The sequence below is a fragment of the Dama dama genome, chromosome 12 (genome assembly GCF_033118175.1).
Source record: "Dama dama isolate Ldn47 chromosome 12, ASM3311817v1, whole genome shotgun sequence".
Lineage (NCBI taxonomy): Eukaryota > Metazoa > Chordata > Mammalia > Artiodactyla > Cervidae > Dama > Dama dama.
The window spans coordinates 65,875,711-65,898,130 of record NC_083692.1 but is presented as its reverse complement, the minus strand read 5'-3'; the positions used below and the strand labels follow the sequence as shown (position 1 = coordinate 65,898,130).

Genomic DNA, 22,420 nt, shown 5'->3' with positions numbered 1-22,420 from the left:
TAGCTTGGAATCTCAGCTTAAATTCTGGATAAGTGTTTTAAAAGTTAGGACTGAGGATACGTGTCTCATGTATTTCAGCTCACAAACCCTCTCCAAATCTCACTTGCCACTCTCCACCGTGTAGTTTTTTTTTTCTACCAACCTCTCTCTGTGCTCCTGGCTTTCCGGCATCGTGCACCGTCCCTAACAATCACAGACCAAATAAAGAGAAGGATTGTGACAAGGACCCTAAACGTGACTGCGTTTCCGTCCCAAGGCCAGAATATGACGCCAGTGGCTCATAGCTCCATTCAAGACAGCAAAGTGCACCACTTCCCTTCCCCCGCCCAGACCTGGGGACTCCTATACCCAACGCGAGGAAGCTCAAACTCTGGCCTCGACTGAGATCTTCCGTACAGCATGGCAGCCGCCGAAGGCGTCGCCCAAGCCAGTGGCTACCGTACAACATGGCCGCCTACAGAGAGCGCACCACACCCCCTTCCGCCCGGTCGCCGGAAGTTTCCCTTTGAAACCCAGGCGGCAGACGCGGTCTGTGGTACGGCAGTTATTGCCGAGCATCTTTTGAACCAGAGCGACGAGGCGTGCGGGCAGCAGGAGCAGGCACCTGGGTTCGGCTCTCACGGGGCAGGAAACTGGGCTGGATGTGGGAAGTCGATGGGATGGGCTGGGAATGGAGGATTTTCGCTCTCCTGAGTCGCGCTCTCCTGGGGCCTCCGCCTGCTTGGTCTCCTTGGCCCAGCCCTGGGTAACCATTCACCTTGTAATTTCTAGGCCCCAGCCGTGCCGCCTTGTTACGATGACCAGCGTGGTTAAGACAGTGTACACCCTGCAACCCTCCTGTGTGCTGAGCAGCGGCCTGCCCGCAGGTGGGTGTCCACGGGGCCCTTGCACCCTGGCACTGCGAACCGGCCCTGGGTTGGTCAGGCCAGGAGTCTGGGGGCGTCAAATCTGTTGTTGGGAATGGGTGGCACCGGCAAGGGAGGGCATTCTACCGGCTTTGACAGCCTACTAACTCTCTAGGAACCGGGCTGTCTAGTTTATGATGGGAGTTAGGGGAAGGGCAGTAAGGTAGAAATTTAGACTTGCCCCACCCCCCTGCTTCTTCAAACCAAACTGCTGCATTCACCAATTAGATTCAAGTTGCTGACTATTCTACAATATTATTCGCAGTAAGCTAGGGATCCATTTTATACCTATCAGTTTTATTTCCAGACTTGGGCTGTCTGGAGGGACTGGGTTTGTTGTCAGGGAGGAGAGAAGAGAGTCATTTAAAAAGCAGGATAATTAGGGAGAAGCACTAGGGTTCACACCCTGTCTGGTTCCCATTTGTAACTGCACAGTGCCCTTTATATAGTACATTCTCAGCAAACATTTGTTGAGTAAAGTGAGAGAGAGGGATCAGGCCTAACTAATACTCCAGAACTTTGGGAGAAGAGGCATGATTAAAAGCAATGTTTGATTGCATTGCTATTTTGCTTTGTGTTACTCAGCTTGGAGTTGAAATCATCTTCTAAATTCTGCAATTGTCAAGTTGTCTAATCTAGAGATTATAGCAGAGAATTGGCTTCAAACATGAGAACCGGGTGGTGGTGGAAGGTTTTGAAGCAGCTATTTAGGATCCTTTCCCAGGTGACTCCATGCAACTGATTGATGAGAGTAGTAGGATTGACCTATGAAGTAAATAGGCTTTTCTCCAAAGGTCTTACAGGATTCTGTTTGTCTTATATTGCTTCAGATCACCTGAATGGCAATCCTGTCATCAGCAGGGCTTAGGAGTTGATGGAGGAACTGGACTCAGTCTTACACTGCCTTTCCCTTAGAAAGCGGCGTCTTTAGTGCAGTGGGGAGTGACTGGCATCTCCCCACCCAAACTGGAAGTTTTCATCTTTTTGCTTCTTTCCCTGTCCCAGCTTTACGGTCATATGTAACCTCAATATTTTAACATTTTTAGGCTGCCTTCCAGGTTTTTTGATGTTAGGCAAGGGTTGGTTGTTTTTTAGTTTTTTTTTTAACAGATAACATATACACATGTTAAAAAAAATCCAAAGTTTGGAAATGATATACAGTGAAAAATTAGTCTTTCCATCCTTGGCACTAGCCATCCAGTTCCCGCCTTAGCATCTCTCATTTTAAGAAGATAGTCTTTGTTAAACCTTGCTAAATTTTTCCTACAATACCATCCTTAGGTTCTAACAAATATGGGTTATTGGAACCAATTCTAGTCAATGAAGAGTGTTAATTTTGATCAGTTTGCTGTTGATACCTTTTTACATGAGATATTTCTTATCATGTGTGACTTATTAATAACCTGAGAGAGGAGAAGGTAAATTCATTCACCCAAGGTTACCTTTTACTTCGGACAGGTATCAGAAAGAACCTTTTTAATACTTGCTTTGTGTGAAAGAGTGTGGAAAATAGGATGTCAGTGCCCATTGAGTGTACCTATAAATGAAATAATTTGTTAGCCTGAGACATCATATTTATTCCAAACTGTTGTGCAGCCAAAGTCATCAAAATAAATCTTTATCAAACACAAAGTTTCCTAATGCCTGCAGTTCAGTGCTTTGTACCTCATTTCTTCATTTTGATTTAATTGTTGATTTCTTCAACTTAAGATAGGTCAAACTCTATTTTTGGTTGCGCAGTCTTTCTGTAGTTTTGGAGAGCGGGAGATTCTTACTGTGGTGGCTTTTCCTGTTGCAGAGCACAGGCTCTAGGCAGGCTCAGTGATTGTGGCATATAGGCGTAGTTGCCTCGGGGCATGTGAAATCTTCTCAGAAACCAGGGTATGGACACAGGTTTTTAAAGGAGCCATTTTACAATAAACAAAGTGAAAGTTGGTATAAAGTAGAAGAATCCTTTGCATGTATTAGATGGAGTCGGGTGAGTACTTAACTCCAGAACAAGTTACTTGGATTTGCTATGGAATGAAGGCGGTAGAAAGAGGTGTGTGTGGAAAAAAAAAAAAAAGGTGTGTGGTGGAGGGTGGCATAAGGGCTAGGAGGCAGATGCCCTCTTCTAGGGAAGAAGAGTGTCATGTCAGGGCCATTTCTCTGGTTATCTGGCAATAGCCTACCAGGATCAGAACAGAATGCCAAATAAGGAACCTATGTGAAACTCTAAACTTAAAGATGTATAAACAAAAATGTATGGTAAAGGCCAGCATGGAAGAGAAGATGACGAAAGGAGCTAGTTTAGAGATGGTCTGTGAAACTGTGACGTGTTCCGTTTACTCAGTAAGCAGGTTTTGAATTTTTGCTAATATGCCAGATACTCTCCTAGATGCTGAGGTACAAAGACATCTGCAAAGCAGGGGGCCCCAGCCTCCAGAATCTAATGCCTGATGATCTGAGGTGGAGCTGATAATATAATCATAGAAATAAAATGCACAATAAATGTAATGCACTTGAAGCATTCTGAAACCATCCCCACCCCACCCCTGGTCTGAGGAAAAATTGTCTTTCAGGAAACTGGTCCCTAGTGCCAAAAAGTTTGGGGACCACTGTCTCAGAGAACTAGTTAGTGAGCCAGTCTGGTCAAAACAACTAAGCAACAGCTGAAGCTTGAAACAGCTTGCATGTAGCTTAGGGGAGCAGGCAGGGTGCTTAAGAGCAGAATGAGATAGTCCCATTGAACTGCTGTGTGAGGCAGGGTCCAGCTGTGTTTTGCCTTGCTGGCAGCCACACTGCCTCTTGTGTTCTTCGCTTATATGAAGCTCCACCTTCACATCTACACTCTCTGGCCATTTGGTTTGCTGTATCGTCAAGCTTCTGTCCACCCTCAAACACACTGCACTATCACATTTAAAGAATTTTGGTTTCTATTCCCAATTGGTCCATCAGTTTTATTCTTCAGGATTTATAGAGTTGGTAGCTGTTGTTCATGATGTGTGAGGTTTCACCCTCTTGTTTTCCTTTGCAGATGCACAAACTCGAGCCACTTTTAAGAGCCAGTTACCTGTTAAGTCCAAAGAAGTTGATGTTTCCAGACCTCATTCGGGAGCTTCAGAGAATGATGTTACAAAAATCATCAAACCGAGACGAGAGAATGGGTGAGAGTCAGAACATCGGTATCCAAATAGAACTTCTGGTTAGAAATTGTTCAGTACCAAGAATTAGGGTTTTGAGAGCACAGGGTGTCTGATGGATTGGCCTGTAGTCAAGTGGCCCAAAGCATCACAGCATTGCTGAGCTGTTTTTCAGAACCCTCGGTGTTGATCAGCTCAGAAGAGGTGCAGCCAGGGTTATAATAGATATTTTTTTCCTCTCTCAGCATTTGCTCTGCATGTACAAATAGCAGCACTGCAGCCAAACACCGGCCCTAAGTGGTAGTCGTGGCAGGGGGGTGCTAGTTGTGAGCCTAGGTTGCTAGTGTGAGCACAGGTCAGCCAGGTGTAGTGTGTCTGTATATCCCTCCCCCAGTGCTCAGCTCCCACTGAGTCAGGTTGACATGAGGTAGCCATATCATTCTGAGCAGGAGCAGGTCTGTCAGGCTGTCAGCATGGTCAGGAAGGGAGCCCATTCCCTATTCATAAGCCTTTTTCAATAGTCTGGGCGGAAACAAAAGTGCGTGGTGCCTCAGAGCTTCTCAAGCTTGTACTGTCTGCACTGTATGTAACCTCTGGTTCTTGCCTTAGAAAATCAAGTTCTTTTTGTTCTGCCTTTTCACAACATATGTAACAACAGTACCATGATTCTCTGTGATTGATTCCTTTGTTATTATTATTTAATTGAGGTATAGTTGACATATAACATTGTGTTAGTTTCAGGTATGCAACATAGTGATTTGATATTTGTAAATACTGTGAAATGATCACCACAGTAAGGCTAGTTAACATCCTGATTTGTTTTTGCTTCTCCAGGCAGGTGAAGGCTACAGATACCTCCAGAAGGAACCTGAGGAAGAGGTGAGCATCAGGGTAAACGAAACTTGGCCACCACGTTAGGGTATTGGGGCTTAATACAGAGTGGGGCTCTGGTTGTACCTCAGAATCACTCATGTGACTTGTTTTACCATGTTGGAGTCTGGTGCCACCCCAGAAATTGGAATGGAATTTTCAGGGGTGAGACACAGCCAGGCTTAAGACCCAATGTCAGGACAAGAGTCGGTGATGTGACAGTCTTGAGTAACAGACAGGAGTTTGGGGGCTCCATGCCAGGACCACTGCTTAAACCCAGTGATGGCCCATTAACAAGAGCAGGAAGCCCTCAGGATGGGAGAAGCTGCATGTGTTAGTGATTTCAAAATGGGTGTTCTACTGCTGGTGGTAAAATCTTGGAGAAGGCTGCATCTTTCTGTACTTGAGGCTTGCTTGGCCATTACAGTCCCGAAGGCAGAAATAATATAAGCTGGAAAGTTTGTAGAAATAGGTTGTAATTCCACATCTATTATTTGAGCATGTCTTAAAAGTTCTAAAGACAAAATACTATTAAGACAGAGTCAAAGAACTTTAAAAAGATTCAGTGTTGATGATGATAATGGCTATTACTGATTAAAGTTTACTATGGGTCAGTAACTGTGCCACGAATTGCACGTGTATTCTCCTTTATCCTTCACAATAATAATAATATGAGATGAGGGTATTAATTCTACAAATAAGGAAACAACCTGAGAGGTTACAGAGCTCCCTGAAGGTCATATTCCACTATGTGGTGAGGCCACGATTTCAACCAGCCAGTTTGTGTAACTCCATAGCTCATACTCTTAACCCCTCCACCTCTTCATCTAAGTACAATTATCATTACAGCTACAAACCATTGAGTAAACAGAAATCAGAAGAAGAGCTCAAGGATAAGAACCAGCTCTTAGAGGCTGTCAACAAGCAGTTGCACCAGAAATTGATTGAAACTCAGGTAAGAGACCCACCAGACCTCTGGCATCAGCTGCCCTGGTGATGCGTGTGGACACCTGAGGGACCACACCAGGTGGTCCTGAGGGCAGGCAGAAAAGACACTGGGCTTGTGCTGTGACTGTTCCCGAGGAATGGGATGGGCCTGGCCAGTCTGCATGTTCACCCCAACAGGGAGAGCTGAAGGACCTGACTCAAAAAGTAGAGTTGCTGGAGAAGTTTCAGGACAACTGTTTGGCAATTTTAGAAAGCAAAGGCCTCACCCCAGGTAAGAACTGCCATCAGAGGAGTCGGTGCATGCGCCCTTTCCTGAGCGATTCTGGGCTGTGTGTCAGCTGACCTGGTCAGGGCAGGGGTTGCCTAGCAAAGCCCTGAAGGTTTCAGGGAGCTCCTCTCTAGTCTCTGGTGATGTTGACTCTGCCTGCCCAAGAGCGTTTCACATGTTGGGTAGAGAGGGTTATCTCTTTCTTACCTGAACACTTTATGCCATTCTTTTGATGCTGACAGGTATGATCTTGCAAATAGGTCAGAAATATCTTCTTTCTTTCAAGGGATATGGCACACAAGGAATCTTCATGGGTGGGGAGAGAGAGATGATACTGAAGCTGGCTAATAATCTAAGTCATGTTGGTTAAAATGTGATTCTTGTTCTTACCCTGTCCCTAGAGGGCAGTCTATAACAAAGAGGAAACAGCGGAAGGGATTACCCAGAGACTTTCAGAGAGCCTGAGTTGAGGAATTTAAGAATGCCCAGGGAAGGAGCCCAGGCTTCTTAGAGTACTGATTTTGAATACTGCCATTAAAATAGTGCATTTTAGGATGTATTCATTATAGTTACCATATACGTTTTTGCATGATTTTGATTGCCTATATACATGCATTGTTTTTACAATAAAAATGTTGAAGGCCTATAAAGATTTTAGAAATAGTTTTATGTACTGTAAACAGACCCAAAACCTATACATTTCTTTTGGACAAATTTTCTGCTGAGCTGAGGAGAAAGTTTTGGCCATATCCATACCTGGAGAGGAAGGGGAAGTAAAATCCAGCTCTGGAGAGCAGGCATGGGGGACCCTGCCGAGGTGAAAGCTCAAGGGAGAGAGTCCAGGCCCAGGCCCTCAGAGAAGTTTCCCTCATGAATACTCCTGTGGAGGGCTTTTTATTTTCTTTTAAATTGCAATTCCCTAGGCAGGGCTGACTCTGTTGTTTCTACTGGTTTTAGGCAGTGAGACCCTGGCATCACAGCAGGACTCCACCGAAGATCACATGGACTCCATGGTGAGGGGGCAGGTGTGAGGGGGCGAGGGGCCAGTGAGAGTGGGGCCTTGCAGATCTAAGCGGGTCTCTGCCATATGCTTGGCAAAGCCCATGAAGCAGCCTTTGGTTATCCAGGAAGAGGGTGGTTGGATGTGTACTCAAAGTAGCATATTTTCCTTAAGGGTGATTTTGTGCTTACAAATAAGAGTGAGTCTAGGTTGAAAATGTACTACATTAAAACCCATAGTAGGGTGGACTAGTGGAGACAGCTTTCTGGTTTCTCTGTTCTACGCTTTATCAAATTTTCCCCCTTATTCCTTTGCTAAGAACTGTGTCTTACAAAGGTCCAACCTGAATTAAATTTGTCCTCTCTTTGGTTCCTTCCCGGAAGTAGGAAGGTAATTTGTTTGGGATTAAAGCCTTTTGGGCTTCTATGATCTCTTCCCCAGAAAGATAGGTTGTCATCTTAGAATACTAAGCATGGATACCTTCCTCAGCTCCCCAAGGCAACTTAGTCAACCCTTCAGTGGCTACTGCCTTTCGTTCATATTGGCCTGTGTAGCACGGAGCATGTGGAGGTGTAGTCCTCTGTCCCTCCTGTGGACTCCGTTTCTCAGAGGAGCCTGGCACATGTGTGGACACTCAGTAAATGACCGAATGCAAAGGATATTAGTGATCATCTAATTCAACTCCTGTGAGGAGATGAATTTATTTGAAGAAAAGTTCTCACCTTTCAATAAAGATCTGTTACTATATTTGCTTCTGCTTTTCTCTTAGCTGCTGTTACAAACTTTGCAAGATGAACTGAAGCTTTTTAACGAAACAGCCAAAAAGCAGATGGAAGAGTTACAGGTGAGAGGCAGACATCACCCCAAGGCAAAATTACCATTTCTTACTACAATAGGAGGGTCTGTGGAGGACTCTTTTATTTATCTGTTTATTCATTTTTAATAAACTATTTTGCAACAATTTTAGATTGTGACAAAGTTGCAAAAATAATAGAGAATTCAATTCCCCTAATATTAACATCTTACATTGTCATGGTATATTTGTCAGGACTAAGAAACAAATATTGATGCATTACTATTAACTAAATTCCAAGGCTTTGATTTCACCTTTTTTTTCAACTAATTTTTTGTTCTAAAGATGCTTAGAAATGTTCACATCCACAGGGCACGAAACAGTGTGCAACATGCTAGATTCCTCCAGGTGAGAGTTGACACCTGTGCGAAGTCTATGCTGTGGAAACTTGATATCTCAGGGGAACCTGTAATAGGAAACCCAGATTCTTGGGGCTGGACTTTGAATTGCTTGGATGAACCATGGGATACTACATGGAATCCTAGAGGATTTCAGTGCTCCAGCTGAGATAACAGATTCTGTAGTAGACAGTTCTTAAAGCCAACACAGATAAATCTAAAAAGAGACAGGGTGTGTCAGTATTCCAGTGGTCTTCCTCAATGGAACAGAATGTTCTGGTTATTGTATTGTCTTTTCTGAATCAATGTTTTGTGGGTTTTCTTGTTTTTTAATGTCTTTCTGTGCAGGCCTTAAAGGTAAAGTTGAAGATGAAAGAAGAAGAGAGAGCCCAGTTCCTTGAACAACAGACCTTATGTAGCAGTCAAGTAAATGATTTCACAACAGCCCTTGAGGAAATGGAACAGCTATTAGAAATATGATAAAAAGCAGGTGGCCACATGGCTCTCTCTTGGGGACAGACTCTCAGAGGAAGCTACTTAGGACATCTACTTCTTGGCCATGATCTTCTAGGATTCACCATCCCCAGAGTGAAAACAGTTTCTGCAGTAGGATTAAAGACAATTGATGTTGGAATGGCAATTCCTCCCTTAAGCAAGCATTCGTTCCCAGCCTTCAGATTGTCCAGCTCTCCTGAACCTCACAGTTCATAATTAGGGCCTACAGGAGAGGGGGCCTGAAAGCTTGGATCAGCCTCCTAGGATCAAAAAGCAGCACATCATTAGCATCAGGAGACTCTAAACCAGCCACAACCAGAGAAGCCAGAAGATGTGCAGAAAGAAACAGTGAAGCATACATGCTCCATGGGAGACATCACTGAGGAGTCACATCCCTTCCTAACTTGGAACACATTCTGTCCCATCCTGGCTGGGCTCTGTAACCTCACTGTAAATTTATGAACTGAAAGTTACTTGAAATGGCTTCATAATGGGGTGAAGGTATAGATAGCAATAACACGTATGAAACAATATAACTTGGAGCTTTTAATCTAAATCATTTCTGTGTTTTTTTTTTATAAAGTGTTACTTTTAAATAAATATTTCTGTAACTATTCAGACTGCAATATTGACAAGTGAAACTAGCTTTTTAATCTAAATATGGCCACTGAATACTCCTGAACTAATCTGTTAACAAGTTCAAAGTTACAATTTCACCCAGAATGTTTTTCTTCTATTTAACCCAGAGTATTTTTCTTCTACTCATTTTTAAGTGCTCTGTAACTGGCCCCCCTCCCCACCCCCTCTTCTATGAGCATTAGTTAGTCTTCTGCGGGTGTTGCCTATTTGCAGCAGTGTGTGCCAGACTCCTTCCACCAGGTTTGTGTCACTAGCTGCCTGTATTCCTAAATATGATTAATCTCTGCTGTTGCCTTGCGTGGCTAATCCTGGACCTGGCCCACTGGATCGTTAGTCAAATGAAGTCCACAGCAGGCCTTCCCTCCCCCTCCTCCCCCCATGGTTCACCAAAGGCGCAGCCATAATTTATTTTCTTTTTTTTTCCTTACTGGATCCCAGTTCCCCAACCAGGGATTGAACCCGGGCCCTTGGCAGTGAAAGTGTGGAGCCCTGACCACTGGTGTGCTTGGTCATTCAGTCGTGTCCAACTCTTTGTGACCCCATGGACTATAGCCTGCAGGCTCCTCTGTCCATGGGATTCTCCAGTCAAGAAAGCTGGAGTGGGTTACCATGCCCTCCTCCAGGAGACCTTCCCAACCCAGGGATTGAACCCAGGTCTCCCACATTGCAGACAGATTCTTAACGTCTGAGCTACCAGGGAAGCCCCTAACCACTGGACCTCCCAGGAATTCCCCATATTTCATTTCTTAGTCAAACTAGGCAGACTTTGGCTTTAGCCATCTCCCATTTTTCCCTGCACCTCCCAATTTCTTCACCAACTCCCCCCATTCTGGGACTGTCCAGAGGCACCCAATCAAGTCAAGTAACATCCCACCCTAATTTATAGAGCTAAAATTCTTTGCCTTCATGCCCATATAGCAGTCACACAGTTGATTATGTCTCAAATATTTTGAGGGGGAAACCCAGTTAAATAATGCACAGTGAGAAGAGCTGGATATTCTAACCATTTTCAGGATATTTATAGTTTAAAAGGTTATTTGAGAAAGAAAAAAAAGTGTTAGTCGCTCAGTTGTGTCCAACTCTTAGTGACACCATGGGCTGTAGCCCCAGGTTCATCTGTCCATGGAATTCTCCAGTCAAGCGTACTGGAGTGGGTGGGCCATTCCCTTCTCCCGGGAACCTTCCTGACCCGGGAATCAAACCCAGGTCTCCTGCATTGCAGGTAGATTCTTTACCATCTGAGCCATCAGGGAAGCCCCAAAAGGTTATTTATCCAAGTGAATCTGTAATTGGCATTTCTGGTCCCCTTAAAAGTTCTTTTCTTTTTTTTTTTTATTAGTTGGAGGCTAATTACTTCACAACATTTCAGTGGGTTTTGTCATACATTGATATGAATCAGCCATAGAGTTACACGTATTCCCCATCCCGATCCCCCCTCCCACCTCCCTCTCCACCCGATTCCTCTGGGTCTTCCCAGTGCACCAGGCCCGAGCACTTGTCTCATGCATCCCACTTGGGCTGGTGATCTGTTTCACCAAAGATAATATACATGCTGTTCTTTCGAAACATCCCACCCTCACCTTCTCCCACAGAGTTCAAAAGTCTGTTCTGTACTTCTGTGTCTCTTTTTCTGTTTTGCATATAGGGTTATCGTTACCATCTTTCTAAATTCCATATATATGTGTTAGTATGCTGTAATGTTCTTTATCTTTCTGGCTTACTTCACTCTGTATAATGGGCTCCAGTTTCATCCATCTCATTAGAACTGATTCAAAAGTTCTTGAGAGAAGGGGTGGGAAACGTAGCTGTGAGATCCTCACCTCCTTGTCCTGCCTCCCTAGTTAATGCCTAAGAATGAACCTATCTCAGCCCCTCCCTGACTCATCTTTCCCAATGTACAGACTCTGTTAGCTCGAGGCCTGGCCTCAGGGGGTCTTTGCCCACAGTTCTGCTTTGCACCAGCAATCAGCATTTGTGCACTTTTGCCTTTTCTCCTGTGCCTTCTGACCTCTATTCCATTGCCCTTTTCTACATGTGGAGGTGTGTGGGTGTTTATTCTGGTCTGGAACCTGAATAAATTCAGCTTCAGCATCAGTCCTACCAATGAACGCCCAGCACTGATCTCCTTCAGGATGGACTGATTGGATCTCCTTGCAGTCCAAGGGACTCTCAAGAGTCTTCTCCAACACCACAGTTCAAAAGCATCTATTTTTCAGCGCTCAGCTTTCTTCACAGTCTAACTCTCACATCCATACATGACCACTGGAAAAACCGTAGCCTTGACTAGACGAACCTTTGTTGGCAAAGTAATGTCTCTGCTTTTTAATATGCTATCTAGGTTGGTCATAACTTTCCTTGCAAGGAGTAAGTGTCTTTTAATTTCATGGTTGCAATCACCATCTGCAGTGATTTTGGAGCCCCAAAAAATAAAGTCTGCCACTGTTTCCACTGTTTCCCCATCTATTTCCCATGAAGTGATGGGACCAGATGCCATGATCTTAGTTTTCTGAATGTTGAGCTTTAAGCCAACTTTTTCACTCTCCTCTTTCACTTTCATCAAGAGGCTTTTTAGTTCCTCTTCACTTTCTGCCATAAGGGTCGTGTCATCTGCATATCTGAGGTTATTGATATTTCTCCCAGCAATCTTGATTCCAGCTTGTGCTTCTTCCAGCCCAGCATTTCTCATGATGTACTCTGCATATAAGTTAAATAAGCGGGGTGACAATATACAGCCTTCATGTACTCCTTTTCCAATTTGGAATCAGTCTGTTGTTCCATGTCCAGTTCTAACTGTTGCTTCCTGACCTGTATACAGATTTCTCAAGAGGCAGGTCAGGTGGTGTGGTATTCCCATCTGTTTCAGAATTTTCCACAGTTTATTGTGATCCACACAGTCAAAGGCTTTGGCACAGTCAATAAAGCAGAAATAGATGTTTTCCTGGTGTTCACTTCAGCAGCACATATACTAAAATTGGAACGATACAGAGAAGATTAGCATGGCCCCTGAGCAAGGATGACACGCAAATTCATGAAGCATTCCATTTTTTTTTTTTTTTAAAGATGTTTTCCTGGAACTCTCTTGCTTTTTTGATGATCCAACAGATGTTGGCAATTTGGTCTCTGGTTCCTCTGCCTTTTCTAAATCCAGCTTGAACATCTGGAAGTTCACTGTTCATGTATTGCTGAAGCCTGGCTTGGAGAATTTTGAGCATTACTTTGCTAGCATGTGAGATGACTGCAATTGCACAGTTGTTTGAGCATTCTTTGGCATTGCCTTTCTTTGGGATTGGAATGAAAACTGACCTTTTCCAGTCCTGTGGCCACTGCTGAGTTTTCCAAATTTGCTGACATATTGAGTGCAGCACTTTCACAGCATCATCTTTCAGGATTTGAAATAGCTCAACTGGAATTCCATCACCTCCACTAGCTTTGTTCGTCGTGATACTTTCTAAGGCCCACTTGACTTCACATTCCAGGATGTCTGGCTCTAAGTGAGTGATCACACCATCATGATTATCTGGGTCGTGAGGATCCTTTTTGTACAGGTCTTCTGTGTATTCTTGCCACCCCTTCTTAATATCTTCTACTTCTGTTAGGTCCATACCATTTCTGTCCTTTATGGAACCCATCTTTGCATCAAATGTTCCCTTGATATCTCTAATTGGTATCTCAGTAGCCCAATATGCTACTGGAGATCAGTGGAGAAATAACTCCAGAAAGAATGAAGGGATGGAGCCAAAGCAAAATCAATACCCAGCTGTGGATGGGACTGGTGATAGAAGCAAGGTCCAATGCTGTAAAGAGCAATATTGCATAGGAACCTGGAATGTTAGGTCCATGAATCAAAGCAAATTGGAAGTGGTCAAACACGAGATGGCAAGAGTGAATGTCAACAATCTAGGAATCAGCGAACTAAGACGGACTGGAATGGGTGAATTTAACTCAGATGACCATTATATCTACTACTGTGGTCAGGAATCCCTTAGAAGAAATGGAGTAGTCATCATGGTCAACAAAAGAGTCTGAAATGCAGTACTTGGATGCAATCTCAAAAACAACAGAATGATCTCTGTTTGTTTCCAAGGCAAACCATTCAACATCATGGTAATCCAAGCCTATGCCCCAACCAGTAATGCTGAAGAAGCTGAAGTTGAACGGTTCTATGAAGACCTACAAGACCTTTTAGAACTAACACCCGAAAAAGATGTCCTTTTTATTATAGGGGACTGGAATGCAAAAGTAGGAAGTCAAGAAACACCTGGAGTTAACAAGCAAATTTGGCCTTGAAGTACGGAATGAAGCAGGGCAAAGGCTAATAGAGTTTTGCCAAGAGAACACACTGGTCGTAGCAAACACCCTCTTCCAACAACACAAGAGAAGACTCTACACATGGATATCACCAGATGGTCAACACCAAAATCAGATTGATTATATTCTTTGCAGCCAAAGATGGAGAAGCTCTATACACTCAGCAAAAACAAGACCGGGAGCTGACTGTGGCTCAGATCATTAACTCCTTATTGCCAAATTCAGACTTAAATTGAAGAAAGTAGGGAAAACCGCTAGACCATTCAGGTATGACCTAAATCAAATCCCTTATGATTATACAGTGGAAGTGAGAAATAGATTTAAGGGACTAGATCTGATAGACAGAGTGCCTGATGAACTATGGATGGAGGTGCATGACATTGTACAGGAGACAGGTGTTAGGTAGTTAGAATAGAAAACAGGAGTCCAAAATGGTGGTGGCTAAAAGACAAGGAAGGGAAAAGCCCTCAAAAATAGAACAAAGGAAGGTCTGAGGACTGGAGTGAAGACCTCAGGTAGAACAAACAGCAGCCCTGGCTCAGCCCAATTTGCATAGGGCAAGCCCAGGGGGAGGAAAAAACATAAAAGGAGGAGCCAAAGCGCTTTCTCTCTCCACCACCACCCCCCCCCCCCACGTGTTTGTGCCCGCTCTTTCTCTCTCTCTCTCTCCCTCCTGCTGGTGCGCTCTTCTCTTTGCGTCTTTGGGTTGACATGCCCTCACGCTTCAAGGATGTATTCTCCTGCTAACTTCTAAATAAAATAGAGCTGTAACACTGATTTGTCTAAGGGCTATAACATGGTCTGTCCAAGACCCAACAGCTGTGACACGCCGAGGGGGGCTTTAATGTCCATCACTCCAAATCTTTGTTGTGACGAGACAAAGAACCGAGGAGCATACACTCGCCTGACATCTATGGTGCCATGACTCGGCTTTAACCTGGCTGAAACAACGTCCGCATGGAAGAGGCCAAGCGCAGCAGGAGCCCAAGTCAGCGAAACTCCCACGGTAGAAGCAGAACGTGAAGAAAACCCAGCGCAGGGGAAGGCCCGTTGTGCTGGAAACCAGGACAGCGAAAAACGAACTCAGCAGAAAGCTCACCTGGCTCAGTCTCAGATTACAGAAGACCTCCGGTTAAGGTAGGAGGGCCTCGCTCCTATGGCTGGAGGGACATGCCTAACGAAATCTTAATTCCTTTATAATTTCTCGTTTCTTGTTTCCTTGAACCCCCCACCAACAGGCAGGCAGCAGTGGGCGCAACTGAGGGACTCTGGAGAGGCTACTCTTTGGTATGTCCCAAAGGCACTATCTCCTGGGCCCCAGTAGCTGTTACCCAAGCTGTTGGGGGTTCTTCTGTCCTTACTCTTCTCTGTGCCAAGAATCAGGCCAATGAAAACTGTGAGCACAGGTCAGGCACTTAGCAGATTTTCCAGCAGGCTATGAAGGGGATCCCTTGGCATGTTTTTCCCACTGCTTTTTCCTCCTGTCCTTCAGCTCACTCCTGGTACTCGAGCCCGGCCAAAACCCAGGATTCCTGGCTTCAGGACCTAATGAAGCTCAGGCTCTGATGTCTCATTGCAAAAATTCATTGAGAGACAATAAGTAAGAGGTAGATTTGTTAGGATTCAGAAAGAAGCCCACTCTTCAGGGTGTGGGCCATTGCTGTGGGCAAGGTCTCGGGCTAGATTTTTGCCAGTGAGCTGAATTCATATGCTACTGAGTGGGACGATCATCCCAGCCATTGGGAAACCACCCACTCCTCCCTCTCTTGACAAGTGCCTTACAGCTTTCTGTCACCGCTGGGTGTGTCTTTTGGCTTACAGACTGGGGATTAAGGTTTACTTGAATTTGACTGGTCATGTTGGACCCAATTGATTTTAATTGGTTTACGTTATGCCCTTGTGCTATGTCATTCTTTCAAAGGTTGTGCTCTGCCTCTTTCCCTCCTGTTTCATGCTCCATTCCTCAGCCCCATCCAGGCCCACAATGTTGCCTCTACAATCTTCTGGAGGGACAACCAGAAAATAGCTGGCCTTGGGAGGGAAATACTGTATAATATCCAACCCCTTAATCCTACCCAGCACTGGTCATGCTGGAGATCTTGGGGATGCCCAACTCCAGGCCGGGGGTCCCAGGAGATCAACCTGCCTTGACCTGCCTAGGGATCTGGTCCTTGAAAGGTTGTCACGCCTCAACCTGCTCGGGGATCCGCCAGTCCCAGGGGTCCCAGGAGGTCGTCACACCTCGATCTGCCCAGGGGCCCAATTCTTGGGTGGCCATCACATCTCAACCTGCCTGGGGATTTGATCTCTAGGAGGCTGTCACGCTTCAGCCTGCCTGGGGATCTGCACCCTCACCCAGGGACGCCTTGCTCTCAGGTTGCAACAGTACTAGGTAGGATGAGCTTACATCATGATATCTATTCCCATCTACGGTGGGCAAACCAGCAATGAGTTAAGATTACAACCCCTTAATCCTACCCAGCACTGGTCATGCTGGAGATCTTGGGGATGCCCAACTCCAGTGTGGGGGTCCCAGGAGGTCAACCTGCCTTGACCTGCCTAGGGATCTGGTCCTCGAAAGGTTGTCATGCCTCAACCTGCTCGGGGATCCGCCAGCCTCAGGGATCCCAGGAGGTCGTCACACCTCAACCTCCCCAGGGGCCCAATTCTCAGGAGGTCGTCACACCTCGATCTGCACAGGAATTCGATCTCTAGGAGGCTGTCACGCCTCAGCCTGCCTGGGGATCTGCACCCTGACCCGGGGACGCCTGGCTCTCAGGTTGCAACAGTTCTGGGTAGGGTAAGCTTCAGAAAGACTCACCCCTAAGGAAGTCCACCCATGGAAACAGAAGGAAGCCTATTATTTGTGGGAATGTGCCCAGTCTCAATAATAACTCAGGAGCCCAATGAGAACCCCATTGCCTTTCTGAAAAGGCTAAAAGAGGCCCTCCAAAAGTTTATCAATCTGGACTTAGACTCTTACGAGAGACAGGTGATTTTAAAGGACAAATTCCTGTCCCAATGTGCAACAGATATCAGAATTAAGTTACAACAGCTACAGCAGCAGGACTCTGCTGCTGCTTTAGATGAGATGGTCCAAACAGCCACCAATACCTTTTATAACAGAGAACAGGAGAAGGAGGCCAAGGCCCAGGAGAGGGAGAGAAGGAAAGAGACAAGGCATGCCCAGATGCAAGAGTGTCCAAACCGTGACAAGTCTCCTAAAACAGCTTGCTACAAATGCCATCAACTGGGACATTGGGCGGCACTCTGGCCTCAGGACCCAAGAGCGTCAAGGTCAAGTGCCAAGCCTTCCCTCACAATGGTTCAAGAAGACTGAAGCTGCCCGCTCTAGCCAGCCTGCCTGTCACAGATAACCATCACGAGGCTGGAGCCAAGGGTGCAACTGGATGTGGCAGGTAGGTCCGAGAATTTCTTGGTTGACACAGGGGCTACCTACTCTGTATTGATCTCCTACTCCGGAGCCTTTTCCTTCCAAACCTGTACCATTTTGGGTGCTACAGGAAAAACAACTACTAAAAGATTCACCTAAGGACTTCTTTGTTGCTGGGATGGACAAATATTTTCTCACCAGTTGCTGGTGGTCCCTGAGTGTCCTACTCCCTTATTGGGAAGAGATATACTCACTAAATTGGGGACCACCCTTGTGAGGGGAAGTTTTTCAACCCCTAGAGCTCTACAGCTCCTGGTTACTACTGAAGAACCCATTACACCTTCTCCAATAGAGAGGGACCAAAAACTATGGGAGGACAAAATTAACCCCCAGGTGTGGGACTAGGAGATTCCTGGACGAGCCCACCAAGCTGAACCGATCATCATTGTCCTCAGAAATCCCACTCGGTTTCCTAACCGAAAATAATATCCCCTCAAAAGAGAGGCTCAGGAGGGACTACAGCCTTTAATAAATAAATTCCTTGCTTGTGGGCTATTGGTCCCCACCAGTTCGCCATGTAATACCCCAATCCTCTCAGTAAAGAAAAAGGATGGAACCTGGTGAATGGTTCAAGATCTCCGGATCATAAATGAAGCTGTAGTCCACCTCCATCCCACAGTACCCAATCCCTATGTAATCTTGGGAGAAATCTCACCGAGTGCCAAGTGGTTTACAGTCTTGGATCTCAAAGATACATTTTTTTTGCATACCACTGGCTCAAGAATCCCAGTATCTTTTTGCGTTTGAGTGGGAGGCCCCTGGAGAAAAACACCAACAGATGACTTGGACAGTATTACCTCAGGGGTTCAGAGATAGCCCCCACTTGTGTGGACAGGCCCTTAGCTGGGATCTCCTAAATCTGGACCTGGGACCTAATGGGAAAATATTACAATACGTAGATGACCTACTAATCTACTCTCCAGATGAGAAAAATGCCCAACAACATGCAATTCAGGTTCTAAACTTTTTGGTAGAAAGGGGATATACAGTCTCCCATGCTAAGGCACAGATGGTTGAGACAAAGGTCACTTACCTGGGAGTTCAGATTACACATGGGTCTAGGAGGCTGTCCTCTGATCGGGTACAAGGAATAGTCCAGTTGCCCTCCCCCACGACTCAAAAACAATTGCGAGCTTTCCTGGAGCTAACTGGGAATTGTAGAATCTGGATACCCAACTACGGTCTAATTGCCCAGCCCTTATATGAAAGCTTAAAGGGACGAGATGATTCAATCCCACTGATGTGGGGAACTCCTCAAAAGAAGGCAGAGTCTACACTAAAACAGACCTTAATTCAGGCACCTGCCTTGAGGTTGCCAGACCCAGAAAAAACATTCCAACTTTATGTCCGTGAAAGAGAGGGAATAGCCTTGGGAGTGTTAACTCAAAGGTTGGGATCTGAGCCCCAGCCTGTAGCTTACTTATTCAAGAGACTTGATCCAAACACCCAAGGCTGGACCCCCTCCCTTCGAAATCTTGCAGCTATTGCAATCATGATAGAAGGTGCTTTAAAACTCTCCTTTGGGGGCAAAATATTTTTACCAGCCACCAAGTAAAACAACTCCTAAATGGGAAAGGCCATTTATGGATGTCTGATCAAAGAATCCTCAGATATCAAGTAATGCGGATGGAAAATCTAGGCCTCACTATATCCCCTTGTGAAGTTCTTAACCCAGCCACCCGCCTGCCTACCCCCGAGGACTCTCTCCCCTTTCACTCTTGTCTAGAAACCTTGGACCACTGGACAAACCCCAAGAGGGATTGTCAGAAGATCCTCTGACCAATCCTGAGGAAATCTGGTACACTGATGAAAGCAGCTTTGTCTTGGATGGAAAAAGAAGAGCCGGATATGCAGTAGTCTCCAATTTTGAGATCATAGAGGCTAAGCCTCTGCCACCAGGTACTTTAGCCCAACTAGATCAGCTCATAGCCCTGACTCAAGCTCTAGAACTGGGAAAAGGAAAAAGAATAGCCATTTACACTGACTCCAAGTATGCCTTATTGGTGCTACATGAACATGCAGCTATTTGGAAAGAAAGAGGTCACTTGACCAGCTGAGGGTCCCCAATCAAATATGGTGATCAAATCCTTAGACTCTTGGAAGCAGTCCATCTGCCCACTGAGGTTTCAGTCTCCCACTGTAAAGGACACCAAAAACGGAGCATGGAAGTGGCATCAGGGAACCAAGGAGCTCATCAGGCAGCTAAGAGAGCAGCATTACAGAACCATGACCTAATAGGGGTTGCCACCCTAGTTCCACAGACTAATTTGCCAGAAACTCCTTCATATACTGAAGGTGAGACTCTTAAAGCTAAGAGTGAGGGCTTTCAAGAAGATCATATGGAGTGGTTCCAAAGGGAGGGACCCTCTTTTCTGCCTGGAAATCTCCAATGGAAGTTGGTTAACTCCTTACATGCCACCACACATTTAGGGGGAAAGGCCCTTCAAAAATTACTAGAAAGGTCCCTCAGAGGAACAGGCCTCCAAACAATTATAAGGCAAATGGTCTCCTCTTGTCCCACTTGCCAATGAAACAACCCCCAAGGAGCTCGAAGACCCCAGCTGGCCTAGCCCGCCCAATGATGTGGGACCTATCCAGGAGAGGACTGGCAGATGGACTTCACCCAGAGGCAAGTTTCTCAAGGGTATAAATACCTATTAGTCATGATAGACATATTCACAGGATGGATTGAAGGCTTTCCCACTTGGATTGAGAAGACTGAGGAGGTGGTAAAAAAAACTGCTCCATGAAATCATTCCAAGATTTGGTCTGCCCAGGTCATTACAAAATGACAATGGGACATCATTTACTTCTAAGGTCACCCGAGGAGTCTCTAAAGCACTGGGCATTACTTATTATCTCCATTGTACCTGGAGGCCTCAGTCTTCAGGAAAAGTAGAAAGAGCAAACCAATTCTTAAAATCAGCGATAAAAGAGATAACCCAGGAGACCTCCCTGGGATGGAAGGAGGCTTTACCAATAGCCCTCTGCTGCACCCTTATTGCCCCTAAGGAATAGGTTGGTCTTAGTCCCTATGAGGTGCTATATGGGAGACCTTTTGTTTATGTCAATGACCTCTTCCTAGATCCTGAGGTTCAGACTCTCCAGTCTTCCATGGCCATTGGGCAATTCCAACAGGATATACGCTTGTGGGGTATGAACCAGGACCCAAAAGACTCTAAGGAGTCACCACTATATGCTCCAGGGACTCAAGTCCTAATTAAAGTCTGGAAAGATGGGTCCCCAAAGGCTCAACTCCAGCTCACATGGAAGGGCCCCTACCCTGTAATACTTTCTACCCCCACAGCAGTCAAGGTATCAGGACGTGACTCTTGGATTCACTACTCACGAGTCAAGCCATGAAAGAAAACAGAAGAGGACACTCAATACACCTGTGAGCCCCTCGGAGATCTCAGATACCTATTCAGAACTATGAATGAGTGCCACTCTAATGAACACCCCCAAAATCTGGTTTCTGGGGATAAGATTTCTCAGGATAGCTCTAAAGAGACAACACAGCTTGGCAGAGATTGTACTCCAAAATAGGCAGGAAATAAATCTTCTGATCCCTGAACAAGGAGAGACTTAAGCCATCCTGGTGATGTGAATTTAGAATTGGCTAATGCCTACACATGGACATCACCAGATGGTCAACACCAAAATCAGATTGATTATATTCTTTGCAGCCAAAGATGGAGAAGCTCTATACACTCAGCAAAAACAAGACCAGGAGCTGACTGTGGCTCAGATCATGAACTCCTTATTGCCAAATTCAGACTTGAAGAAGGTAGGGAAAACCACTAGACCATTCAGGTATGACCTAAATCAAATCCCTTATGATTTTACAGTGGAAGTGAGAAATAGATTTAAGGGACTAGATCTGATAGACAGAGTGCTTGATGAACTATGGATGAAGGTTCATGACATTGTACAGGAGACAGGTATCAAGACCATCCCCATGGAAAAGAAATGCAAAAAGGCAAAATGGTTGTCTGAGGAGGCCTTACAAATAGCTGTGAAAAGAAGAGAAGCAGAAAGCAAAGGAGAAAAGGAAAGATATTCCCATCTGAATGCAGAGTTCCAAAGAATAGCCAGGAGAGATAAGAAAGCCTTCCTCAGCAGTCAATGCAAAGAAATAGAGGAAAACAACAGAATGGGAAAGACTAGAGATCTCAAGAAAATTAGAGATACCAAGGGAACATTTCATGCAAAGATGGGTTTGATTGGCAAGCCTCCAATACTCAATTTCCCTCTCAATTGGGAACTCTCAACTTTAACTGGGGTTCAAATTACAACCACCTTAAAAAACAAAGCACCCAGTTCCATTCCCTCCAAGTTAATACCTACCTTCGATTAACAGTCAAAATTCTCAAAATAAATAAATGAATATTTTTTAATTAAATAAAATTTTTTTTATCATTCCAAGACTTTGCCTTCCAGTGCAGTGGATTCGGGTTCCATCCCACACGCTTCAAGGCCAAGAAAACCTAAGCAGAAAACAGAAAAAGTATTATAACAATTTCAATAAAGACTTCAAAAGAAAAATCCACATTAAAAATAAATGGAATTCCCTGGCAGTCCAGTGTTTAAGACTCTGCTCTTCCACTGCAGGAGGCCCAGGTTCCATCCCTCATCAGGGAACTAGGATTCCACAAGCTGTGCCACCCAGCCAAAAACAAACAAACAAAATCTCACGAACTCATTGTTCTCTTGCCTTACAATTTGGCTTAAAGGCAAAAACAATTTTGTAAGGTACCTAGAGTTGGCAAATTCAGAGGGACAGAAAGTATACAGGTTACCAGGGACAGGGAGGAAAAGTGAAAGGGGAGTTATTTTTAACATATACAGTTTTTGTTTAGCATGATTAAAAAGTTCACAAAATTGGAATGGATACTAATGGAAATGGATAGTAATGATGGCTGCACTATATTGTGAATGTACTTAATGCCCCTGAACCATACACTTAAATATGGCAAATTTTATGTATAGTTTACCCTGGTGGCTCAGATGGTACAGAATCTGCCTGCAGTGCAGATGACCCAGGTTTGATCCCTGGATCAGGAAGATCCTCAGGAGAAGGGAATGGCTACCCACTCCAGTATTCTTGCCTGGAGAATCCCACCAGCCAGAGTCCCAAAGAGTCAGACATGACTGAGTGACTAAGAACCACCACCACTAGAATTTTAAAATAAAATGTAATGAGGCTTAACAAAGTGTACC

General features: G+C 45.0%; 1 protein-coding gene and 1 non-coding gene across 2 annotated transcripts; both read left to right on the top strand.

Annotated features, from left to right (window-relative positions):
* Window positions 1–399: 399 nt before the first annotated feature.
* KNSTRN (kinetochore localized astrin (SPAG5) binding protein) lies at window positions 400–9,413 on the top strand. Its single transcript, XM_061157584.1, has 9 exons — window positions 400–608; window positions 772–866; window positions 3,922–4,051; window positions 4,862–4,906; window positions 5,747–5,852; window positions 6,023–6,116; window positions 7,071–7,126; window positions 7,883–7,957; window positions 8,653–9,413. Exons 1-9 carry the CDS (start codon window positions 400–402, stop codon window positions 8,782–8,784), a joined length of 942 nt encoding a protein of 313 aa, XP_061013567.1. The 3' UTR covers window positions 8,785–9,413.
* Window positions 9,414–12,379: 2,966 nt separating this feature from the next.
* LOC133067478 (U6 spliceosomal RNA) lies at window positions 12,380–12,486 on the top strand. The gene has a single exon (XR_009695270.1). It is a non-coding gene; the product is annotated as a U6 spliceosomal RNA (small nuclear RNA).
* Window positions 12,487–22,420: the final 9,934 nt, after the last annotated feature.